Source organism: Struthio camelus, chromosome 7 (genome assembly GCF_040807025.1).
Source record: "Struthio camelus isolate bStrCam1 chromosome 7, bStrCam1.hap1, whole genome shotgun sequence".
In the NCBI taxonomy this organism is placed as follows: Eukaryota; Metazoa; Chordata; class Aves; order Struthioniformes; family Struthionidae; genus Struthio; species Struthio camelus.
Genome location: NC_090948.1, coordinates 16152739 through 16177917, shown reverse-complemented (window position 1 = coordinate 16177917; position 25179 = coordinate 16152739). Strand labels below are relative to the sequence as shown.

Genomic DNA, 25179 nt, shown 5'->3' with positions numbered 1-25179 from the left:
TCTCATTGCCCTGGGTAAGGATGAAGAGTTGGACCCGCGATGGAGACCATCAAATGAGGGGGGTAATCAAGCAATCAAAGAATGAAAGATTGGGGGGGGGGGTGTACACAGTAGCTTGTCTTCAGATACCTCGGGGCTAGCAAAGATTTTTTTCCTATAGGAAATTACAGAGCTCTAGATCACTGGCTATTGAGACCCACTATTTGCAGCTTTTTGCTAGAACATGAATGGCTTATTAAACCTACAACATATCTGTTTTAGTTAACTTCTTGGTGGAGAGGGGGCCAGGAAAACAAAATGTACTTAAATGCTGATTTTTTTTTTCCAGGCTGAATGCCTTTCATCCAATAAGACATTCAAAGCAGTGACCCAGCAAATGGATTGAAAAAGCAATCTTCCGTCTCAGTGCCACATTATCATTCCTATTCAGTATTCTCGGTGAGATATCTCAATCAGCTGGATGTGTGTGTAAGTGACAGCGCAGCCCATTGCTGGGTTAATTAAACATTTGACTTTAACACCCTCCCCGTCATTAAGCAAATAAAAACAGATAATTCAAACTGCACTTCATCCACGGGGTACACAACATACATGTCAAAATTAAGAGAGTCCAAGGCCCTCAGGGAGTTCTACTCGGGGAGGTAATCAGTTTAAATCTTATCTGGTTTATCAATTATTCTATTGATTAAAGCAGGGTGATTATACCAAACTCCTTCTTGCCACATGGGATACATGTCAGCAGAGCAGGACAACACAGGGAGGTTCAAAAGCGATTTAAAGAAAAGACAGACAGATGAATAACAGTCTATTAGTACATGCCAGCAATCCATAGATAGAAAACCTGATTCTTCTTTTTAAGCAAATGAATTCAAGTCCTTCCAAATTAGAGTGCCAATGTTGTTACTTCATCTGCTTTAAAATCAGATTTATATATTGAAAGGACAACACTTCCTGGTTTTAAACGGATTATTCCTTTCCCAGCATTTGAATCATGTTTTATTGATACTGGTCCTAGAAAATAACAAACATGCAAACACCACCAAACATAAGATATACCAGACTTCTAAAGCCATTACATTTATCTATCAATAAATAGCTGGCTGCCACAGCCAGTCTCTTACTTTCCACAAAACTACACATAATCCCACTACAGCAGTCTTTATTGCAACTTCTCTCTTCCATAGAGGCATGGTACACAAAGCAACTCCAGCTGCTTCTCATTTTTTAGTTTCCTGATGAAGAAAGGCTCACCAAAGCACCACTGTCTCTTCCAGGCTCTTCGTGAGCACAGTCCCATCTTCACTATCTTTCCAATATCATTTTGCCACAAGTTTTACTCTGTCATATCCGAAATTGGATTTGAAAACGTTTGGTTCAAGGCCTTGCCTTGAACATACAAGCCAGGGGGCTTTTAAAAATAAAACAGAAACACTGCAGCCTAGGAAAAAACAACAACTGAAATCTGCCATTCCTTTTTTTTTTTTTCTCCTGTAAAAGTTTCCTTAAAGCAAACAATTAGCAGTAGAAGAAAAATCGGCCTTAAACCAGGACTTCTCTCCATAACATCTCCTACAATGTTTCACAACGGTCAGACTGGTAATGCAAACTATTTATTAGTAATTTAATCCCATCTCAATTTTTAGTGAAGAAAGAGCAGCTAAAACGCTGACAAGCTGGAGAGCCCCAATGCTTCCTTGGCCAACGCTGTTGGAGTTGCAGTCACAGAACTTTTAAGAAACAAGGACAGCTATAAAGAAGGCCTGAGGTATGTATGCTCTTGCCCTTCACCTTCAGGAACAGAGTATATGCCACTCCATATTGGCACTGCGTGTGCACCCAACCATACCTTAGCCTCTACTCGGCAGAGCCCTTTTCTTCTTTGGAAAGAAACTAGAAAGCCTGCATTAGCATGCTGTATTTTACTCTCACCACTAGAAATACTGAGGGTGCTATTTGTAATTGTATTCTTTTAAGAGGTTTGTTCTCTGCAGCTGTTTTCTGCTTGCAGTGTATTTTGTGTAATCAGCACATCATCATAAATACATTGGCTGTTCCCCCGAGGGAAGCTGTCACTGTTTAATTTACAGAACAACCTGGCCAATGTGAATTCTAACACTACAGCACTATGGCAAGAAGTTACCACACTCGGAAAAACAGGTTTCTATGAATTTTTATATCAAGAACTGGTCCCAGGACAATTTAGGTTCTAGAAATAGATTGTTTCTAAAAGCATTTTATACACACTGGATGGAACGGATTCTTTCCCACTTACTGCTTCTTAAGGCAGCACTGGGCTCACGCCAACGTTATTTTAGAGATGACAACCCCACAACATGACCATCTTCGCTTCTGAGTTTGACCAGAAGGAGGCACTGTATGGAGATGCCTCGTGCTACACACTAAATTTTATGAAGAACAATCCAAAATTGGAAGTCTTCATTTCAACCAGGGAACGCACTGTGTTGCAAGGTCAAATGTTATTACCTACATCAAAAGGTTGCTGCAGAGTTCATTGCTCTGAAGATGCCATAAAAGTGAAAAGCATATTCCTGGAAGACTAAAAACATATGCAACTTTATTGGCTGAACTAGAGTTGCTTCCTTTGTTCGCTTGAGACATGGCTGTATTTTGGGGGAATAAATCAAGCTCTCTTCTAGAAGGCAGGGAAAAGGCTGATGGTTGACCATGCTATACATGGATACACACACAGGAAGTTTCACAATTCCCCTGTTTGGAAGGGACCCAAGGAGGTTGAAAACCTGATATAATGCCAAAGAGAAGCAACTTCAAATGTGACTAAATCAAAACAAATTTAATAGATAAATCTGTTTGTGAATCCTCCTGGAAAAGCAACACTTAAAAATAAAAATTTCATACATTTAAAAAAAAAAATCTGTTTTTCATTTTGTTGGGGGTGGGAGGTTAATTTAAATGAAAAAATTCACAACAGCTCTGTGTATAGCAGCAATTTGCTGATTCTTCAAGGTAATTAGAAGTCTTATTTAACATCACCAGACATAGGGCAAGTATATGAACATAATAAAAAGAATCACGCACAAAATATTGTTTATGTATTTTGACAAGCATAGTTTAAGTTTAGTTAGTTTGCATAGCATCCTAGTACATTATTTTGGTCTATTTGAAAACTAACAAAATCTCAGGAATCATCATGAAAGCAAAATAAATGCCATCGCATCTCCGATACAGTTGGTGAGAATGATCTACAAAAAGCACATAAAAAGCACAGTGGAAATTGCTGAAATTTTACAGAAAACTAAGTCTTCTAGACAAGAGAATATAACAAAGAATTTCTGACTATTTTGAGACACAAAGTAAGTAGTAGCCAATAGAAATTAGGAGAAATAAAAAGAAACCCTCCCAAGCACCAAAAGTGAATAAATATCTTTGAGCTATGAATTTTAAAATTTAGCAAGTGCATTCCTACTCTGAGGGTTCTTCCCCCTGCCTCCCCTAAAACTTGCTTATGATTAAATGCCTGATTTGTAAGATCTCATTCTGTTCTCCTATATATGTGTGCATTTAAAGTTCCTTAGAATTATCTCTGCATGCTATGTTTTACAAGAGTCACTGAATTCTGACTGACATTGGCTTAAACGCTGGATGATCGAGTATACCATGAATTTCCCAAGTTTGTGATAATTTTAAAATGAAAATACAATGTTGTTATTAATGTGGTATCACATTTCCAGTTTGGCAGAAACAGGTAGGAACTGATCTTGTACAACTGATTATCTCTTAAGAACTGCCCATAGAGTCACTCAAAATCAAAATGATAACGAAGCCAAGTGATTTACAACAGACTATGCTAGTGCTAACTTCAGTAGGAATACACTGAAACATTTATTATTGCTCTCAGGAGACTGCAGAGAGTTACATTTAATCACTTCTTTCTTCATACAATGCGAAAAAGATTAAGATTAGGCTAAGATATTTTGAGGAGCATGAAAAATTTGCCAAAATGTTAGGCTAATTAAGGGGTTTTTTTCTTTTTTTTAAGAAACCATTAAATAATGTCAAGAAGCAGTGCTGCTGCAGATCTTAAACCATCCTGGGACCATGGGCGTTACGAAGGACTTCAGCCTTAGGTTACGCCAAGTACTGGAAAGCCCTCCCTCTCTTCCCTGGAGACTGTGCAGTACCGCAGAAAGCCATGAGATAGCAGCACAGTACACATGATGGTTGCGTCCCCCACTGCTTCCCCGCTCCCCAAGGCTCCAGTTCTGCTTAGCTCAACACCCACACATGCGCGGTGGCACATGTGTGCAGGCGCACACACACACACACACACACACAGGCTGATGCTAATTCAATTAGTGCAGTCTGCAACTCCAGAAAAGAGTAATTCAATTAGTGCATTGTGGAGCTCTACAATACCTCTAAGCAGATGTTCACAATCCTTAGGAACTGGAGCTAGCTTTTAAAAATACCTGTATCCCTTCAACGTGGCGCTGCATATGCCATTTGTCAAAACAAGTTTATACACCTTTCTGACTTCTAACGAGGGAGGAAAGAAAATGCAGGTTTGGTCGGCAGATTAGTTATCTCTCATTTTTTAAGCTAATCAGCCAAACTAATGCTGGTGTGCTAAAGACCTTGCCCTCTCCTTATCACGAAGGGCACGTTACACAGTAACAAGATAATTAATGCAGAGGCTGAAGTAAGGGAGACTTTTTAGCTACAATGCAGTTTAAATTAATCATCATGCTCGCCACCCAGGGGTGGAGTTGAGCAAGGGAGGTATTCCTCAGTAGCAGATACTGTCACACTTCTTGATGCTTTTATCATTTCTTCAACCTAAGTATGCCCAACTTTTGACAATGAGTATACGTGGAGAATAAATGCTGATTTCTAAATAGTAAATCGCAATATACTACCTAATAAAACTGTACCGACCTCCACGGTTCCACTGAGAAGGCTCTTTTTGCTACCTGAAAGGACAGAGGCTTCTGTTGTTGCTGCTGTTAAATGAGAGCTTAGGCCTTGCAGCAGGACCCTAAGGCAGGGTTTGGTAGGTTTCCAGCCACCACCAAGTAACAGCATTGGTTATGTAGTACTTAAGCAAACCAGCCAGACATAAAGGTCATTAGATTTAAAGGAGGATAAACCTTAAATATGTTTGTTTATCAAAGCTGTTCTCTAGTCACTGGGCAGTGGCTTTACTTTCTTTGCACAATCCCATGCTAGGATAACCCTCTTGGTCCTCCTACAATTAAGCTCCTGAAAGTCTGAACATGGTCAGGGGTTAGAGTCGAGTGCAAAAACTACACAATTAATTTGGCTTCATTTCTGCTACTTCTCTTATTCCCTCTCATGCCCTTAATTGCTCTTGCCAGGTGATATGCCAACTGAACAGGAGAAAGGGACATTGAGCACCTCAAACAAGAAACTTTGCTTTGAAAAAAAAACAAACAAACAAACAGGTGTTGCATTGTGGCAGTTCAATATTTCATAGCCAATACAAGGAATGTGCAACAACACTGCAACTTTAAATCTCTGCCTCCTGTGTCAGTCTCTCTCTTCTCATTGTAATGCCAAAGGGAACAGCAATCAGAGTGGAGATGTTCAACGTGATAGAGGTCAGGACACCGGTGGATCAACGTACCAGAAACACGACCTTGTTTATTTTTTTCCCCAGTATTATTGTTTACAGGGTGCTTTGCTCATGTACCTTGTGGTTCTTAGCTAAAAGATAAAATTACAGCCCAGGATGAAGCGCTCAGGCACACATCCAATTTGTGTTTCCATCTCAGAAAACAAAAAGCTTCTGAGGCCCTCAGGCTGCCATTCAAACTTGGAGAGGCTGACATTTTTAACAGCATGAACCAGAGACTGGCAGAGGGAATGATCTAATGCATTTCTGACTTGTCAATCAAAGACCTCACCTCTGCTGTCTTGTAAACAGTTGGGGGCCACCTAACTACATTCATAAACAGGGGAGCGCCTGCCGCCAGCTGGGGGGTGCTGGAGCCACATGCTCTGGCTATTAGTCACCAAAATTATGAACCCATTTCAGAGCCTCCCTGTCAACAGCCTACAGGCACATCTCACAGGTCCACGGGAAGGGAGCGAGAGGAGGGAATACAAAGCAGGCTTGGTCGAGTGCAGCCACGTCTTCATGCTGACAGGCTCTTCTCTGGACACCCTGTCTCGCTCCCACTTAGGTACAGAACGATGCATATCAGTAAACATCTTCGCCAAAGCCAAACGATCTCCTTTAAATGCATTTCTCGCAAACGGATTCGTGAGCATGCACTGCTTGCGCTCACCCCAAGACTTTGGCTTTCACCTACTATAAGACCATAAATAACGTACTGCTGCTTCTCATAGTTATATAAGATTTTTCAGGAACAAAAACTCAACTTTTAAGGCAAAATGCATGAATGGTCTGAAGGAAATCTACAAGGATGCCAGTTTCTAACAGAATGTATAGAAAATGCTTCTTTAAGAAAATATTTCATTTCCTAATGTGAAAATAGAAACATCAGAAAAAATAGACGCAAAAATCATTTGAGCAGTGAGGAAGAGATCAACTCATATGTTCAACAGGCTTCCATCACTTCAGATCATTTACACCTTTGACCCACCGCTTTCTCCAAAAAAAAGATCTCTGGCCAAAGAAAAGGAGCAGTGTAAAGCAGGCCAATTCTTCTTCCCTTTTCACAAACCTCACATACATTCCTATATGTATTACTTCATTTTGACTAACACAGTTGCCTTCCTCAACTATGCGGAAGCTTCCTGCAAAAAACAAGGAAGACAGGCTTCGCTTCTTCAAAACCGTGCAGAAAACTGTCCCCTTCGTCCGACAAACCCTGACGTGCAGTTCTTTATGATCGAGACCTTTGCGTCTGGAACAGAAGGTGAATTTCTGGCATTCCAGAGAGAGACACTCCTACATGCAACAAGATGCTGCTAACTCCATCGTAAGATTGTTAATCCTCCTCTTTGATTACTAAAGCCCATTACAGAACTACTGCGTTTTAGAAGTGGCAAAGAAAAGCTGAGAAAAGCTGACAAAACTACTCTTTACTTTTTGATTTGGTGCTTAGGCTCCAGAAAGAAAGAAAAGCATGATTTTCCCTCCAAAAGTTTACAATCTAAACTGCACCCAGTGCTTGTGAGGGGTGTCCACTGGGTAAAAAGAAATAACTGGACAGTCCTCTACAATTACCTTGGTACATAACCTTTGGTAAGGTTGCTCCTAAACATCTCATCTACACCACAGCCTATAGAAAAGAATTCAAGGAAACGCTATGGTCTTCTGCAAATCTGGAAGGCTTAATACAGTTATTCTCTCAGCACAGTTGTTGGGTGTAACTGTAAATCAAAATTTGAAAAGAACGGAGAGTATTAAATGCAACATAAACTGAGCCTTCTGAACATGCATGGCAAATATTTTAAGAAGGGGGAAGCAATTATCTTCAGAGGAAAAGTGTCATGAAAACAGACACCTGTTGGCATATCTGGAAACTTTCAAAACATGGATTTTTAGAAAAAAAATCTACTCTGAGTCATTTTTCCGTATTAGGAAAATCTACATGCAAAATAATTTTTCGTTACTTTGATGGGTGACAGTGCAGTAAAACTTGGCATCCAAGACACTGAAGATGAAAAGGCTGGCCTTTTTAATCTCAAAACGTCCTCTTTATCACCTTCCCAGTGTCTTACAGGGTTTCATGTTCCAAAATGATGCCATCTTCCTCCACGAGCCATATGAAATTCAGTTACACAACCACACACAATAGTTGCAAAGCATTGTGAGATAAACGAGGTTTAAACAAAAAGCAAAAAAAAAAAAACAAAAAACAAAACTAGTGTTTTCTAGTTGCTTATTCCCCATCCCTGGGTTTAGCCTTAAAACTTTTCCCTGTGTGAGAGGATTGCCAAATGGAACTGAGCAACTAGAAGATCCTGTTTGCACACAAGTGTCTCTGATGATAAAAACACACAAAGAAGAAAAATGGAGTTATCTGACATATTAACAGAATCATCTCTAAATCGACTATCTGCCAATGCTTCCCACGAGAAGTCAGCAGGGCTTTAACTGAGCTATTCAAAAAGAGCCTGTTTCCACATTTGTGTCTGATCATCTGAAGGTAAGCATGTAAATAACTAGACAAATTCAGCGGTGACTAAGTAGCCTTCCAGATGGCACCTTCTCTTTTGCCACAAGCAAAGAACATTGATATGCTCCTTCAGTTACTCCAAGCTTGCTAGGGAAAAAATAAAATAACTTAACATGAGAAAATTTGCTGGGCTACAAGGCAGTCTTTAATGCTTTCCTGAAGATTCAGTACCAAAGAAAGCATTAAAGAATGATGAAATATTTCAGTATCGCAGCTTCAAGCAGGCTCCAAACCACTCCCATTTAGATTACTGCACTGGAAAATGCAGAAGCCATGCCTCCTAGAGGGGAGATTTCTTCAGACCATGCAAGCTAATGGGGATCAAAGCCCATTGAAAAAATAGATTCAAATAAGGATGACTCACTGCTGCAGAAGCTGTTGCTGGCAATTTAGTTCTCTCTCAATTGGCACTAAATGAGTTCCTCAACATAGGAAACAAGGAGCACTTTGAAGAATGCTAGCAAACCATTTTAGACGGCAAATGAGGCAGATTTCCCCAGTCCCTGTAGTCACTAAATATCCAAGAAAATGTCTCAAAATCTGCAGGAATGCAGATGTCAAAGTCCTGCTGCACTTCCAAGAAGGCAATATGTAGTAAATGGTTGTGCAGCTGACTCATCTGATTGCAAACATCAATGCACTGTATTAGCAGTAAAGTTGCTGTTCATATCTGTCATTAGGAAAGATATCTTGAGCTAAAAGAAGCTAGTTCCCCTCGCCTTTCTAAACACTTCATATGCTTTTTGTGAATAATCAAAAAGAATTGAAGCAGAAAGAGAGGAGTCCCAATCTGAGTTTACAAACTGCTTTACATAGGCTGCTAAGGTTCTCTAAAACCTGAGCTTAAAGAGGTCTGAGATTTATTCGATAGCACAAAGCCCAAAAAATGAGGCCCATTCGATTTAGTCAAATTATGCAAATCAGGATTAGAAGTAGGATTCTAAATTCTGCCCGTTGTCTCCAGAGTCCTCTTAGACTAATAAAAAGTCTTATATCCCCTCCCCACCAGAAAGCTCTGCTAAAAGCTTGCTTCAGCAAAGGAGGCCTGGCAGGACACCTTCCGGAGTCCATCACTGCTCCTGCTAGCTCAGCAAAAAGACACGCAGCAAAATGATGCAAGACACTTAAGCCTCCCTTGAGACCGAGGGGATTACTTCCACAGCACTCTCCCAGTCCTACGAGCCAGAAACCAAATTCAAAATAATCCTTGCATGCTATCCCTCTCTCTGGAGGCAGGTAATGAACTTTCATCACAATGATTCAAGATTTCAGGAAGGTTCTAGATTATCTGTTATGCCTGGTTTCTCCAAAAGCTGCTGAATAAAACTCTTTGCCACAGGTTGGGTCAAAAAAATGCAATAGCGTAAGCCTTGAAATAAACATTCATGCTACCATGAGCTCCGACAAGCACGCTCTCTACAGAAATATCCCCGAGGTCCCCGAGTCACCGCAGTTCACAGAATCATCTCAGATACAGCAGAGCATCCAACACGAACACAGCATCTCTGCAGTCAAGTCCTGACTGCCCCCCATTTATATCTACATGCCATTTTGAAATGTTTGCAGTGATCTTGAGAGCCTCAGCTAGGCTTCTAACCACTCGTCCAATAGTTGCCTCGCTCTCTGCCCACAGGAGAGTAGCTAAATTTTTTAAGATTTCCTGGTCATCCGAAGCGTCTGAACAGACCCTGTCTGGCAGAAAGCCATCCTATGACAGAGAAAAGCTAGAATCTAACAGACTCAGAGACCAAAGAAAAATAGGTTTACTTTATTCGCCATTTGATTAACAGCTTGCTTGTGCAATAATTTTGTGTAGTGAAAGTGCCCAGACTACTGCTAATAAATTTAATAAAGTAAACAAATGCAGGCATAGTTATCACCATGGCAATGAACCCACCCCCTCAGTCCTCTAAACAGCATACAGAAAATTTAGATAGAAAGGGAATCACTGTATGAGCAGCCAGATCGGAGACTGTGTGACGGATACTGTTTGCCAAATATAATTAAGCAGTATATTTTTGACACAACCGAAAACCAATGGAAAAGATAATGGTACCAAACCAATTTAGGCAAAATAATTATATTAAATCAAGGTAATGGAAATGCCCCAGTACTGAGCCACCCTGAATCTGCACAAGATGGTGTTAAATACTGGAAGGGTTCTGCATGACACAGGAGAGGCATACAGTACGCAGCAGAATAAATGGAGGTAAGCAAGCAAGAGTAGAGAAGCAGATGCACACGTACACAGACGGAGAGAAAGGAAGGAGCGAGGAGAGACAGAAAGTACCTGGAAAGCTGGGAGTGCGCCAGTCCCTGGGTTATACAGGCATCGCAGCGAGGGCATGCTGTCCGCCAGGCTGGAGCAGCCCAGCCACAGAGATCTGGGCATAGAGCACTGCAGAGAAAGGACAACTATGAGATGGGGCTATATGAGACAGGATGGCACAGATTACAGGTACTTTCAAGGATTAGCTGACTGGCACCAACACAACTGCAACTGGCCTTAAAGACTGAGACATCTTTAAGAAAATACAAACTGCTGATGAGCCTTTTCCTTCCCCAAAGATTAGCAGATGTCATAGTAGCAAGAAAAAGACAGTACGGATCAAGAAAGTAAGTTTTTGATCTTTTTTATGCCAATGTGTGAGTTTCTCGCTAATAAAAAAATTTCTTTACAATTAGCCAGGCCTCTTCTCCATGCATAGCCACTGCCCAGACACAATACAACACAAAGCAAGCAATTTGCAAGGGAAGCAGAAAAGGAAGTGACAACTCCAGACGGAATACTGGCAGGGAAAGAAAACGTTTTGTATGGCTTGTTTTTTTTTTTTTTTTTAAATTCCAAAGGAGATAGAAGGAAAGTCCTGCAGTCCAAGGTCACTAGGAACTTGATAACAGTTTTTAGGAGTTTCCTGTTTCTACTTGCCTTGCTATTCATTAAATACAATTACTACAACAAATAGATTCTGTTCCTCCAAACACATGAAATACAAAAGAAGAGCCAAAGCAGCCAATCACAGAAAATTCCATTCATTTTGGTAGTCAAAGCTGACATATACAGAATTGCTTGTTCATTTTAAATCCCTACTATTAAATTTAGCGATGTATTATGATAAAAATTGCTCTTACAACAGCTGTATTTTTTCAAAGTACTGGTAAGGCGGGAAAAAGTATATTTTTAAACAGGCAGCTAGTTACGAAAACTGCAAGATGTGATAGCTTAGAAGCTAGAAATTTCAAGCCATAGTAAGTACTCTTTTTTGCACCCCTCATCATATTAAATTGTTGTGGATTTTTTTTTTTCCCTAAAGGGGGGATGGTAGGAAGTCTGAGTGGAATGGGCAGCTGGAACGGGTATGAAATGACAGCTGCCTTTCGGGCCACTGTTTCTCACTGCTCTTAAGAGGACTAGAAAATCTTGCACTAAGTTCATATGTAGGAGCTATGCAACCAGTCCTTGAATGAGCAGAAAGAGGGTGATCACCAACATCTCTGATTTCTTACTGTGTCTACATAGTAGAGATACAGAGAGATTAACCCTGTCTATCACCATGTTCTTTGGTGCACTTTGTTGCCATTTATGCTTCTGTTCCAGAAATAGTGTAACAAGATTACTGGGGAACATAACCTATATAAATGTGATTTTTAGAACTTTATGGCACCCTACAATAATTCCCTCACCTCACTTTCTTTAAAAAGGAAAGAGGTTTTTAAGTAATAAAATTCTTGAGTTTCAAAATCTCTATGATATTACACCTAACAAGAAAATGTAGGTGATGCCTTTCCTGAGAGACAAAGAATGACGGCCGAAGTATCATAACAAGGGGGAAAAAAAAAGAGCCGTACTTCCTTGTTTGCTATCCTGACCTTCAAGAAAACACTCCCTCCCACATACAAAAATCTTACAAATCCCAGTAATTTTTTTTTTGCAGCACAATATGTATCACTCCAGCTATTAAGATGTTGTGACCATTAGCAAAAAAAAAAAAAAAAAAACACTAAGTGTACCTTCATGTTTAAACATCTCACCAATTTAATAATGCATTAAATGCATTAATGTAAGCCAAGTTGTTTATCAGCACTCTTGAAGAAAGTCACAGTAACAAAGCAGTAACAAACTACAACATGGTAACCTTGCTAATACAAAGCAAATTCACTAGGTAAGCATTCAGCTGCTTGCCATTTACCCAATCTAGAATTCATAATATAGTACAAATACATAATAAATTAATTAGTATTTTTTGAATACAGACTTATTAGAGTCTTGCCCCAGCTATTCATTCCCTCCTCCCAGGCTTTCTCTTTCCATGTGCTGGCTGAGGCTTTTGTCTGGTGACGGCGAAGGAGATTGAAGAACTGATTGCGACTCAAAGTAGGTGAACAAAATAAAGAGGCTACTTTAAATAGTTGTACTGACCAAAGCATGAAAAGACAGAGGCAGGGAAAAAAGAGGACAGCTTCTGTCAGTGGCAATGCTTGCTTATGCTGTCTCAAAGGTCATGCCAAATTATGGCTCAGACCAGTTTCTGAGTCACTACAAGAAGCAGGTATGGCTATTTGGGGGTGGGGGTTGCAATCTGAAATTGTAAACGTACCCCACTATGCCAGGGCACTTACAAAGTAACGTCTTCCTCTAAAATTGCCATGATAACAAAGGAAAATCCTGGAGGTCTGTTCTGCAGAACTCCCTGCACCTGAGGATATTCTTACTCACCTACCTATTCTTGCTGCTTCATATTATCCTAGATCTAGGAAGCACACCATAAAAAATAACCAACACCTCAGATGACTTCTGGATCTACTCCAGTATGTAACAAAGTTTATAATACTGATACAGTCCTGTTACTTCTCTTAAAAAAAGTAAATAAAGGGGTAAAGTTGCGCACACACAGGGAAAAGTGTACTTACTTGCCTTTTACCTACTGAAGGAAGCAGAGACTCTAAATTACTGTCGCTGACGGAAAAGAGGCTTATTCACAAGCATGAACAAAAGGCCCCAGGTGCTTCAATAGAAACAGCTTGCGTGTAAATCAGATGAGTGACCCAACAGAACAACTTCATTTACAGCCTGATCTCTGAAAATCTCAGCAGCCTCTATCCCCATCCGCCGAGCAAGCCACGTGTCAAACACTCACTTTTGTCCTGTCAGCTCCACAAACAAGGGACTGGCTCGGCGTGCGCTGCCTGAAAGCTGCCTGACAAAATCCTCTCCTGAACTCAAGTCTATCTACATCGATTCTTCAGGACAAAGATACAGAGGCACCGAGTTTGGGCTAGAGCCAAACGGGAACGCGGATATTGCTTGCTAAGGATGGCACCAGGAGGCAGCAGTATCTCTACGTTCCTCACTCCCGACTATATTAATATTTTGGACTTCTGCAGCACCTTTCTGATCCAAAAGTACTTTATAAAAGCTAAGCAGCTTTCAAGCACATGAAGTGGTGCTAGACGGGGAATGATTTCACAACAACTTGATTTCTTTTTCTGATCGAGTTTTAAGTCCTCTCCCAGTCCTCTCTCAAACTCAAAAATATGTTTTCCCACTAAAGAAATACAGGGAACATTGTTTTAAACAAGATCTACAACCTCCTCCTGACAGAAGCTGGTACCAGCTGCTCCTCTGGTGATTAAAATGGGCTTGCCTTACTTTGAATTAAAACAGAGCAGAAGCATTCACAGTTACTGGCCCAGGCGAGTGGGCAATAACCAGGAGCTGAAGTGAAGCCCTACTTTCAACTATTCAACTATTCTTCTTGCAACTGCATTGCAAGAACGTTTTTGACCAGATCAGATGCTTTGCCTCTAATAATCTACCCTCTATTCCAATTATTTAATGTAACTAAAGACAAATCTCAGCACACATTCAATGCCTACATTTTTGCTAGTGTTAGAAATTAATTTCATTATTTGCTATTGCATTACAAGATTATACATTAAAATTTCTGACTTTTTTTGTATCAAATTTGTTCCCTTCTGGTCCTTCAGCAAATACAATATAGTAGAGTAACTAATACAGTTTTAGGAAATTGTGTTACAGGTCAGAAATATATCACCTTCTCCTGTAAAACTAAGTAGTTCTACATAGGTAAAAAACAAAAGTTCTTGGACTACTACTGTTTACAACTACACAGAACACAGAAGACGTGAAAAAAACAAAGTATGAGCTCACTGTAAACAAAAAAATAGAAAACTAGTTCAAGGAGATTCTACACTTTGGAGAAATAATTACGCAGCAGTATAGTATTAATCGTTAATATGTTAATATGTTAAAATGCATAACAATTAAAATTCAATAATCTATTATTCATGTCTGAAGCCTACACTCAACCTTATGATAACCTGTGTGCCTAAAACACCTTTGATTTACAAGCAAGGTAACATACAGTTGCACATTTTATGAAGTCAGTGGCAAAGCCAAAAAGAAAACTGATTTTTTTTTTCCAATCGCTGATTTTTGATCGACTGTACACAATACTAAGGTCAGCTGCTAACTACACTTTTCAGTCCTTTCCTCGTTCAGAATTATTCCTCTTCTAGGACAGTGCCCTGTGCTGTATGTGGTTCAATTCTAAAGATACAGCAGTACAATTTCTACTTCTCTTGGGAGATGGGAATTAACATCCTGTTCACCCAATATTTATTAAGGTGCATAAACAGAATATGCCACATGCTGACAAGAGCTGAAGAGTTTAAATATGGCGAGAAATAGGACCTTTTCTAGCTGATCCAGCTGACTAAACCAGGAAACAGATAAGGTTGTATTAAGAGAAACAGAAATAGGACACAAGTTGGAACTATTAGAGAAAGCAGAACAAGAGGGGAAAATAAGTGCTAGAAATTCTATCACCCAAATTGGAGCAAATAAAATATGAGAGACGCTTAGAAGGGTAATAAAACTACATCAGTTAGGCCTAATCTTGGTATGATGAGACAAGATCTTTCCCCATTTTTTGTTGTCATCACCTCAGAATGAGAAAATGGGATGGCTGTGAAGTACAATATTCCTTGAAAAGAAAAAGTTTTCAGAGTATTGTTTCCTGCATTCTTTCTAAGAAGAAGTAGGAAACGTGCCTTAGGAATCTTGATCCTTTATGATGCTTTATCAAAAATGCATGTTCAGATGTTAGGAGGCTTCCTCCTCCTCACAATCATTTTTTCTTTTTAATCAAATAACATGAAGAAGCACAGAACAAACCCCAATACTCTTCATTCACACTCACACTGGCTTTTTTTGGCCACATATTTAAGTAACCCAATGCCAAAAATAAAACACACATCACTTTCACATTGCGTCCAGTATGCACTATTCCTGTCATCACAGAATTCTATGCATTGCATTAAACGTTACTACAAATGCTGGTCTTGTGAAACTTAATAACAATTCCAGAAATTTACTTCTGGCTAAGAAGTGACATTTTAGTTCTTCTCCTTGGTTCACTTTTCATCTTTTCAACCTCTTTTTTATATATGCACACACACAAAAGATATATAAGATATATAAAAGTGCATGTGTGTGTATGTGTGCATACATATATACACATACATGTGTGTGCATATATATATATATATATATATATATATAAATAAATGTATCCAATTAAAGATAATACCTATCTGAACAGAAGGAGGAAATTTGATAAGAAATTCCCAGTGCATATTTTGTATTTTTGCAATTTAACAACTGCCAAATGCATTTAATTTTTTAGCTTGGGTAACACTTGACCATATGGGCTTCTCATTCGGGGAAAAGGTATACGATAGAACATTTAAAAAAATCTGCAAGAACAGAATGAGCGGCAAATTCTTTTTTTTCCCTCCCCCCCTCTATTTTAGTTTGTATTCTAGTAGTTTTTCGTGGGGCTCTTTTTCTTTCTTTTTCCACCCCAACAGTGGATACAAGGCATACTAAATACGTAATTACATGAGAGAGCCACCCAACTTCCAGAAGAGCCATTCCAGTGAATTGTGTAAATAATATGCCTTTAAAAACCCTAACGTATGAATTCAGATTTACCCGTTATGGAACGGTTATATACCTGAGAGACAAGAATACCCATTTAAAAAAAAAATCCTGTCTAATTATGAACTTACCAAAGAGACCAGCACGGCTCAGAGCAAATTAATACTTTTATAACTTTCTCCAAAAGTTTGTGCGTTTGCATTTGAAAATAAGAAAAACATTAAAAACTGTAAGTCTTAATTAAGCCAAAAACAACATCCAGAAAACTTACGGTTAGAGCTTACACTTCCTTACATCGCACACCACTGTTCCCTGAAGTTATTTATTTAGTGTTTTAAAACAAGATAATTCTGATCTGATTTGCCACTGACTTCTTGGCACTTTTTCCACAGCAAGAAGATTAGAGGTGTAAAACAGAAAGGGAAGTACAGTATTCCTCAGAGTGTGACTGAGGGAAGGGTCTTTCAGGGTTCAACTAGCCTGCAAACTGTCAGCTCTAGCTGCCACATACTGCACCAGAATCGCAAAGAGCAACAGGTAGTTGCTATCAGAAAAATGCTCTTCACAATTTTCAGCTTCTATTATGTTCAGACACTTTGGTCACATTTCCACAAACATGTTTGGGGACTATTCAAAGTGGTCTGTGTGCAATGACTTTTATTATAGCAAAATAGGAACAGTCTTATTAAAGGACCTTTAAGTATTTTCAGAAACCGCAAATAAACCAACCCAGAATCTAACTTACAAAAAGCAGAGAACGTGTTCCTTGGACATTGTGGAAACAGTCTTCAAACCAATTAGGTGTCACAAATCAGAAGCTGTAATCTTCTGGCAGTGTTCAAGTACAACACTCCCACATTTCCAACTTTTGAAGTACCAGACTTCTTACCCTGGTACAGATCACTGCATTCAGTGCAGAGGTTTCCCCATCCACCCTATGGCTTGTGGGTTTAATAGGTTCTGCAAGCTCTGCTATGCACAAGCAGCTCAAAGCACCGTACATGATTCCTCCAGCCTCCCACTTTTCATCTAATTGCTCAGTCAATTTTCCTGAACATACATATTATGCAGACATTTCTTTAATCCTCTGGTAACTCCCTAGCATACAGTAACTTTTAGCAACAGATTCCAGCTCACTAACTACTCTTAAATATCAAAGATAAGAGACATCCAAAAGGGCCCGTCTACATATATTTAGATTATCCAAATAATTTCTTACCTGAGCAGGATCCAGGAGGATCAGATCACAGCTTTTAGATAAATGTTTGTGAAGAACTGTTTTCCCCAGAGAGCGGTTACAGGAGTTGTTCAGCCTCTGAGATTCAAGATCAATAGAAGTTACCTGCCCCAGACAGGAGCCAACTTCCCATCTATAAGGCATAGGAGATCCTCAGTTGCCAAGTGCCTGGGGGGGCTTGTGCAGATCATCTCTGAACCAGACAATACTAATGTTCTCATAACTATAGCTCTTTAATCCATGAAGCTGACAAATCCAAACGAGTGCACCTGCGGAGCTTTAAGATTCAGATGCCATATCTTTCTTCAGGAGTCTAACAAGTAGAGACTTGTACATGCTGCTTTAAGCAACACCAAAGATGGCATTAATAACAGTAAGTCCTATTTAAACTCCCTAAAAGCAAGCTCACCAAGGTCTAAAGCATGAAACTATTTGAAGGCTTTAAATTGAGATCTTTTAAATAAGACCAAGAGCATTTCATAAGAAAACAGTTGCTATTAAGCTTCACCTTATCCGAGGCCTCATTCTGCAACAAACTCAAACAATTTAAAATCTTATTATGCCACAAGAGATAAATGGAAGAGGATGCAGAAGACAGCCTGAGATTCAGGAGGCTCAAAATATAATTCTTTGACATAGACATTCTGCATAAGTTTGAGGAGATCAGAGCAACACTGCATCTCAGTCCTGTATCTGCAGAGCAAGGACAACAGAACTACCCTACCTTAGAGGGGTGTCAAAGATTGAACGTGTTCGCAGTTACAAAGCACTGGCATCTAAACAGCAAAAACTGAGACAAGAGGGAGTCAAGAGCATAACACTGAAATCACTATCTTTATAATAATAAATAGAAACCTAACCTTCCTAACCATTACTGAATCTGAACAGCTATGAAGCTTAAACAGAAAGAAAAAAGGGAATAGGAAATGGGTTGAAACATCCCCAACTTGGGACGCTTTTGTGACTTAGCTTCAAAGTTTCATAACACAAGCTGTGGAGAAAAATCCCACACTGATGGAGAAATGAAATGGAAGTTTCAATAGTTTTTCTCCTATCTCTAATTCTGTGCAATTCCCTGAAATCACTCTGGATTATGTTACGCACCTACGAAACAAAACCGTTTCAAGGATAACCGAAATGTCTGCATAGCACTTCGCATTCTCAAAGTATTATGCAAGTGCCAAGTATTATTAATGAACTGTATATAGAAAGCTCATTTAACTTTCTTCCCAATAAATTAGTATTTGAATTTTAAAAAGCATATCAATTCACTGGAAATAGAATACATCCTTTTGAAGATAAGGAGGGGATGTCAGATGACAAAATTATGGAAATAAAATCAAAACATCTCTAGAGTCATTGCATTTTTCCATCTAGGAAAGTGCAGTTCTAGTGGAAGAATCCTGTTTTCACCATGGTCCTGGTTTTTATACTCTGTTTTCCAGCTGACTTGACTGTAGTGCAGACCATTAATATCTCAAATGCCTTGTTCAATTATACTGGCCTTTGTTGGCACCAATCTAGTTAAGGTAGCACCAAGAATTTCCAGTATAAAACATGTTTACAGGTTTATAACTTGGCCCTAAAAATTCTACTCCGAAAGACAGTGGGAGGCAGGAAGGCTCAGATGAGTGCGTTATATTACATACCCCATGTGATGCACACTTGCTCGCAATGGTATGTGAGGGAAAAGGATTAGCTTTAACTCTGAATTATCATGTGTCACAAGCCACCCAAAAATGATAGTTTTAATTTCCCCATTAATGTAATCAAAGTAATGTTTTGTAAATGTTTCAGCTAATTAAGAGCTTAATTTGCCCATTTTTACACTTTAGTTCAAAAAGGCTTCAATACAATACAGGATTTGGAATATGTCATGCCTATTGATCATATGCATACACAAATTAACACATACACACGCCCCTGCCTTAGAAGTCGACTGCAGCTTGTTTTCAAAAGGGTCAACATCTAGGAGATGGGATGTTACAGGCTGCTAGAAACACAATGCTGCCATTCAAAGAAAGGCTTAAATGAAGATCAAGGCTGAATAAAATAACTGCAGGTGTTTGGCTTTTTCCAAAGAATAAGCTCACAGGAAACAGAGTAAAGAGACCTTAATAGCCGACTTAAAATCCTATTCTTGAAAGCAACATGCATTTCTGGCCATTGGTATTGTATTTCCTCTAGCCCACATAGCAACACAATACAACTCTCCACTGCAGCACAACAACGTTGAATATAAAAACCTGCCATTAAAGGGCAGAGGGTAATGGCATTAGTGTGGGCGACCCATGCTCAGGTACTGTTCAACTATTATCTCCAGTTTAAGTAGGCTGAAAATACGCAAATCCAGTCAGCACTGTTTTTAGATAAAATTGTCAGTTTTATGGATATTTATAGTATGTGTCCACTCTTGCAGAACTCCATCTTCCTCCACCTCATTTGTAATATAAACTGCTTCTAGCTCACATTAATACAATGTGTTACTGAAATACTTCTCACATTCCATATAAACCAGGCAGCAGATCAATACTCAGCTACACTGAGGAAAAAAATCATTACTTTTGAATTCTGTTAAACACACACACAGGCACAAGGAGGAATAAACGTGATGCACAGACACCACTCCATCTGGCTGCATGTTCACATTACTGCTTTTAAATAAAAGTGGCTTTCTTTCCAATATACTGTTTTAAGAATTTTTACAAGTAAGGCCTTTGGACATACCCTACACCAAATGAATCTGACCTCTGCAGATAGACAGACAGATAGATACTTAAACATCTCCGCATCTTACTCTTTCCTTTGAGTAAGTTTCCAGCCTTCTGTATCAACTCCCTTACCTACATACCTTGTGGTGAAATCACAGCACTGAAATTGGAATAGCAAAGCTATTTCCATGACAGCATCTGCTGATGACACAAGCTCAGGTTTATACCTTTACCTTGAATCGAGGAGGAGTAACGAGATTTAAGATAAAGACTTCAGAACCTACTGTTACAGATAACAGTAAACTAAAACCTAAAGGAAAGCAGCCACACAGAAAAATATACAAATAAAATAACTTACTCTGATTCTTCCTTTGAGTTTGCCTAATGCGAAAGTCTCCCTGTGAAAGGCACTGACTGAGCATTTTGGTTTTTTTTTTTCACAGGCAAAATGCATACACCTCACCTGCAGCACAGCACTGGCAGTACAATACAGTAAGATCAGATGCAGGTCTGTCTGCCTCGGAGATAAAAGAGAACACAAAAACCACACAACTGGTGCCATGCCCCATACGTCAACAAACTTGAGCTCTGTCACACATTAATTGCAGAGTTGAGACCCCTCCGAGACGCCTTGCCTCCAGCTCAGCAGAGTTTAAATCAAGAAAATATCAGCTTCAACATCCCAACTGACCTTCACTAGTGCAGACTACAAGAAAGAAAGATATGGTCTCTCAGATAGAAGCTCCAAACCACGCTGCACCTTTGCAGCCCATCACTCAAAGTTATGGTGTGCAAATGTAATGTCGGATTCAATCTCCATCATCTTACAAGCATTCAATTTCTCCTCAGTTTCACAGAAGTCAATGTGAGTTGACAGCAGCAAGCAACTTGCACAAACAAGTTGCCACTTATTACTTGTAAGGTACAGAGACACTACTGGAGAGAACCAAATCCATCCTGTTCGCATCTCCAGTGAAACTTGTGTCTTAAGGTTTTTTGCGGTTGTTTTTAATTCTCTCCCACTCAACCCGAGCGACTTGGTTCTTTGTTTCTGTTGGGCTCACAGTACCACATATCCTTTCACCACCATATTTCATCATTTTCACAACTCTAGTTGCCACGACAACAGGATGCAGCTTATCTGTGCTGTTTTCATATTTCCACTTTTCGTTGCCATAACAACACAATCATTCTGGCTTTCTACAAAAACAGCAACTTCAAGCTATACCTTCTCAAGGACACTGCACTCTCTCATGAAGATACACGTATGATGAAGAGATTTATAAACGCAATTTGTAAATTAAGCTTTTTTTTTTTCCTGAAGGGGAATATTTCACTCACAAAAGTGAAAAGCTGACAGCAATTGCTAGAGGCAGACTGCTGAGACATCTAAAGCCTGGCCTTTAATAACAGCCAGAGTAATATAGCACTAGGCCACTTCTGAGTGGGGAGTCCCCACAGTGTCAGATTGTGTCAAACTGCACAATTGTTAGGTGATGTGAGTAAGTGTCCATACTTGTTTCACCCAGTCAGATCTGAATTAGACTCTAGATGCAATTCTCATGTGTTTTAACCCATTGGCCTCCCCATTATTACCACCACCACCACGCAGCTTTACGTTTGAAGGCCCATTTTAATTCTGTAATTTGAGCTGCTGTTGCAGATTTCTTTTCAGACTCTGACCCTTTTTTCTTTTCAGGTGACTGCATTTTGAACTTGTATTTACAAGAAGTGCACATTCATAAGACATGTGAGAAAATGTTACACAAACACAGCATGCATAAACACAAAACAGTGATGGCTATGAAGGGTATCAGCTAACATGGCACTATAACTTCATTACACCCTCATTTATGTATTTCACTAATGAGACAAGCACAGGTGTCCAACACAGTCCCTCACATGAGATGAATAACAATAATACAGTCCAACCTGCTTTAGCCATGCTTGGTATCCAGAAGATATAAGTTGGAATCCATCTTTTGGCATGTGTATTCGCGGCTAGGAGAGAATAGACATAAAGAGAGACCTCCTTTTACACTGGGACCTAGCTAACCTAAGTCTAAATTGTGGATTATTTTAAACAATGCAGACGTCTTAAACCACATATGAAGGTTCAGCCCCCAAATAAGTTCTTGTTTAAATACTACTCTCATATCAGCTGTTTTAAGAACACTTTTCCAATCAAATCATTTTTACATTTTCTGCCATTTTACATTTCAACTCAGCATACAGGTTTTTCTTTAAAATTCCCACACAAATGCACTCGGATAAGCGCTGCCCCTGTGGTGGATGCAGCAATAGATACTCATGGTCATTAATGCTTTTGCTAGTATGTAAAGCTAAATGGTGTCAAAACAGCAGCAGTCAAGCTATGAGAGTGTTTTTACAGTCACTATCCTCAACGCGGCTGTACCACACACTGCGTAATGTGTAAAGATTAAGGAAAATCCCTGAAGAGGTGCAGCCTCAACACAGGGGTAACAGGAAACTACACTCACACACTGCTATAAATTATGCCTCAAAGTGATAGACAAACATGATCTCCACCTATTTGTTTTCCTCCCTTAGCAGGTTGAAGAAAAGGGAGGACAACCAGTCGCACTGGTAGCACAAAACATAACTTACAGCTAGGAAAAAAAAATAGCAAAAATGAAATGCTGCCTTTTATTACATCCATTTGCAGTTCAGAGGTATTTTCACAATCATGTGGATTCAACTGTGACCCCCTTTGTTCAGCCCAAAGGAGATGCATAGAAATTAAAATCACATCTAAGCAACAGGACCAGACAGGACATCCTCAGACACCAAGTCCAGAGTCCTTTCTTACTGCAGGCAACTATTTTGCAACGCCTTTAACAACTCACTGCACTCCCCCTCCAAAACAGCAGATGCATACCCCCCACCATGCCTTTCGAAAGGCTGGAAACCTCTTTCTAATCTTCAGACCAAATCTCTTCAAGGCAAGTTTATTCCCATTTGTTCCTGTGTCAACACAATATTTAGTTTGTACAAACTGTGCCTACCTTGGTACTTGTAACATTGTATAGAATACAATTGGATTGAACAGAAAATTTTATCACCCCTGAATGAAAAACCTTCACAGCTACGGTGGGGAGTTAGTCGAGCCTTGTTTTTATTTCAAATTCCAAGAACTAGAACATACTAAAATCTTGTCTCTAAAAAGTACACCGACAGTATTTCACAACGGACTTAGAACATCAGCCATTTTTGCTCCTCTATGGTTTAAACTGAAATCCTCCTAAATCTTTTAAAGCAGCAGCAAGATTATGCCGTGCTGTCCTAGCCAGTAATCCCAGTTAAACACAAATTTTAATAACCACCACCATACGGATAAATTAAAGTCAAGTATATCTGGTTACTGCTTTCACCTGCTGAGTTTGGACTTGCAATGCTTAACACATTAACAAACTATGTTTTAGGGGACTCATTACACTACTAGAAGCATCATGCTCTGAGACCTAATCCTTAGTTCAGCATTAACTTCATGGGTGGTTAGTCTCTCTACTACTGTAAAATGAGGACAACATTTATTTAACCTACCTCACAGGATTGCTGAGAGGAATCACTGACATTTCTGCATGTTTTGAAAATGGAAGAATCTGTATGAAGCGCTACATATTTAACAAGAACACTGTAGAAACCTGTATTTTACATTTCATTCAAGTGTTTTTGTTGCTTTTTCAAAGTAGCACAGCATGGTACACCTAGCAGGAAATGAATATAAATAAAGTCCTCATAAACAAGCAGAAATAATGACCTTACGGTTAAATCACAGTGTCAGGAGTAACGAGACCCGAATACTAATCTCAGGCCTGCCCAGGTACACACAACAAATCTGCGAAAAATGACTTCACTTCCCTCTCTGTTTTGGTCACCTAACCTACATATTAAAGGATAACAGGGCTCTTAGGACTGGCAGGCTGCTTAGCATTTGTAAAGCCCATCAGGCTGGAGCTGTTTGAGCAATTGATTTAAGACACTGATTTAAACCATTTAACTTGAAGACCTTGGTCCAGCAAACATGGCAGTAGCTCTCTTAATATACTTACATCAACAGGATTACTCCCATGCAGAAGCATCTCCAATAACAAAGATAAAAATGTGTTTTATTTAGACAACTCTTACTAACATAAGATCTTTGTGACTTCCAAATAAAGTTGCCCGAGTATGAGCAATAAGAGTAATCAGGACTTTCAGCAGGTTAACAGTTACTGTAAACTCAATTTATTTTTCCATTATCCACAAGTTAAATATTCAAATAGGACAAACTAAGGCACCACCACCCATTCTTCAGCACCATACTTGCAAAATAACCTCAGTAAGATACACCTCCTCTATATTTGCTAAGCCTATCCTCACCTAAGAGGAAAATAAACTATACAGAAGAGAAGCAAATCTTATCGTATAAGGTATGTTACTACCCACACACTGCTGCTTAAGACATTAGAGTGGGACCTGTGCATGAGTGAGCCTTTAGGAGCACGAGTGCCATTGACTTCAAATGCAAGCACTGACAGAAAAGTGCAACTTAATGAAAATCTCTGAGCTCTGACTCAAGAGCGTTTAATTCATATGGATTCGCCATTGGCTAAACTTGATTTTGCAACCAATCTCCTGAACTCTGAATTTGTGTTGTCCTCCTAGGCACACTGTGAATGACCTCCTTAAGAATATCTCCTTCTGTACAGACAAGCAATTAGATAAGGACACCTGGTTAAACCTTTGCAAATTTTGGTGTCCCAATGATAACACACATGCAAATACAAGCAACTGAGGAGGAACCCATATGTCCTTGACATTAAAAAAAAACAAAACAAAAAAAATACCCCCCCCCCCCCCCCCCACACACACATACAGCTTTTAAAGACCTGGGATAGGGATATTTATCTTGTTTGAAAGTAGTACTATTTTGTCAATCAACACTCAAATCTTTGATGATTATGATCCATTCAGGGCAATTCTATCAACAACACAATTGCCCAGCAAGATCTACTTTTTTTTTGTATTTTCATGAGCACACACTGTTTATGCTCACGGTTGCAATATCATACATAAGAGTAATATTTTCTCTTAACATCTGCTTCAGCATTTTACATG

General features: G+C 39.3%; 1 protein-coding gene across 7 annotated transcripts in view; it reads right to left on the bottom strand.

The window, feature by feature from the left end:
• BTRC (beta-transducin repeat containing E3 ubiquitin protein ligase) overlaps window positions 1–25179 on the bottom strand; it is a 125557-nt gene that overhangs the window by 86881 nt on the left and 13497 nt on the right. For 3 of the 7 annotated variants that reach the window (XM_068949827.1, XM_068949821.1, XM_068949823.1), the window contains exons 2-3: window positions 21991–22059; window positions 10438–10545 (exon numbers count right to left, since the gene is read on the bottom strand). The exons of 2 other annotated variants lie outside the window; for them this stretch is intronic. In XM_068949827.1, the coding sequence (XP_068805928.1) occupies window positions 10438–10545; window positions 21991–22059 (177 nt within the window). The remainder of the gene's footprint in view (window positions 1–10437; window positions 10546–21990; window positions 22060–25179) is intronic. 2 more of the 7 variants (XM_068949822.1, XM_068949824.1) reach the window with 2 other exon arrangements.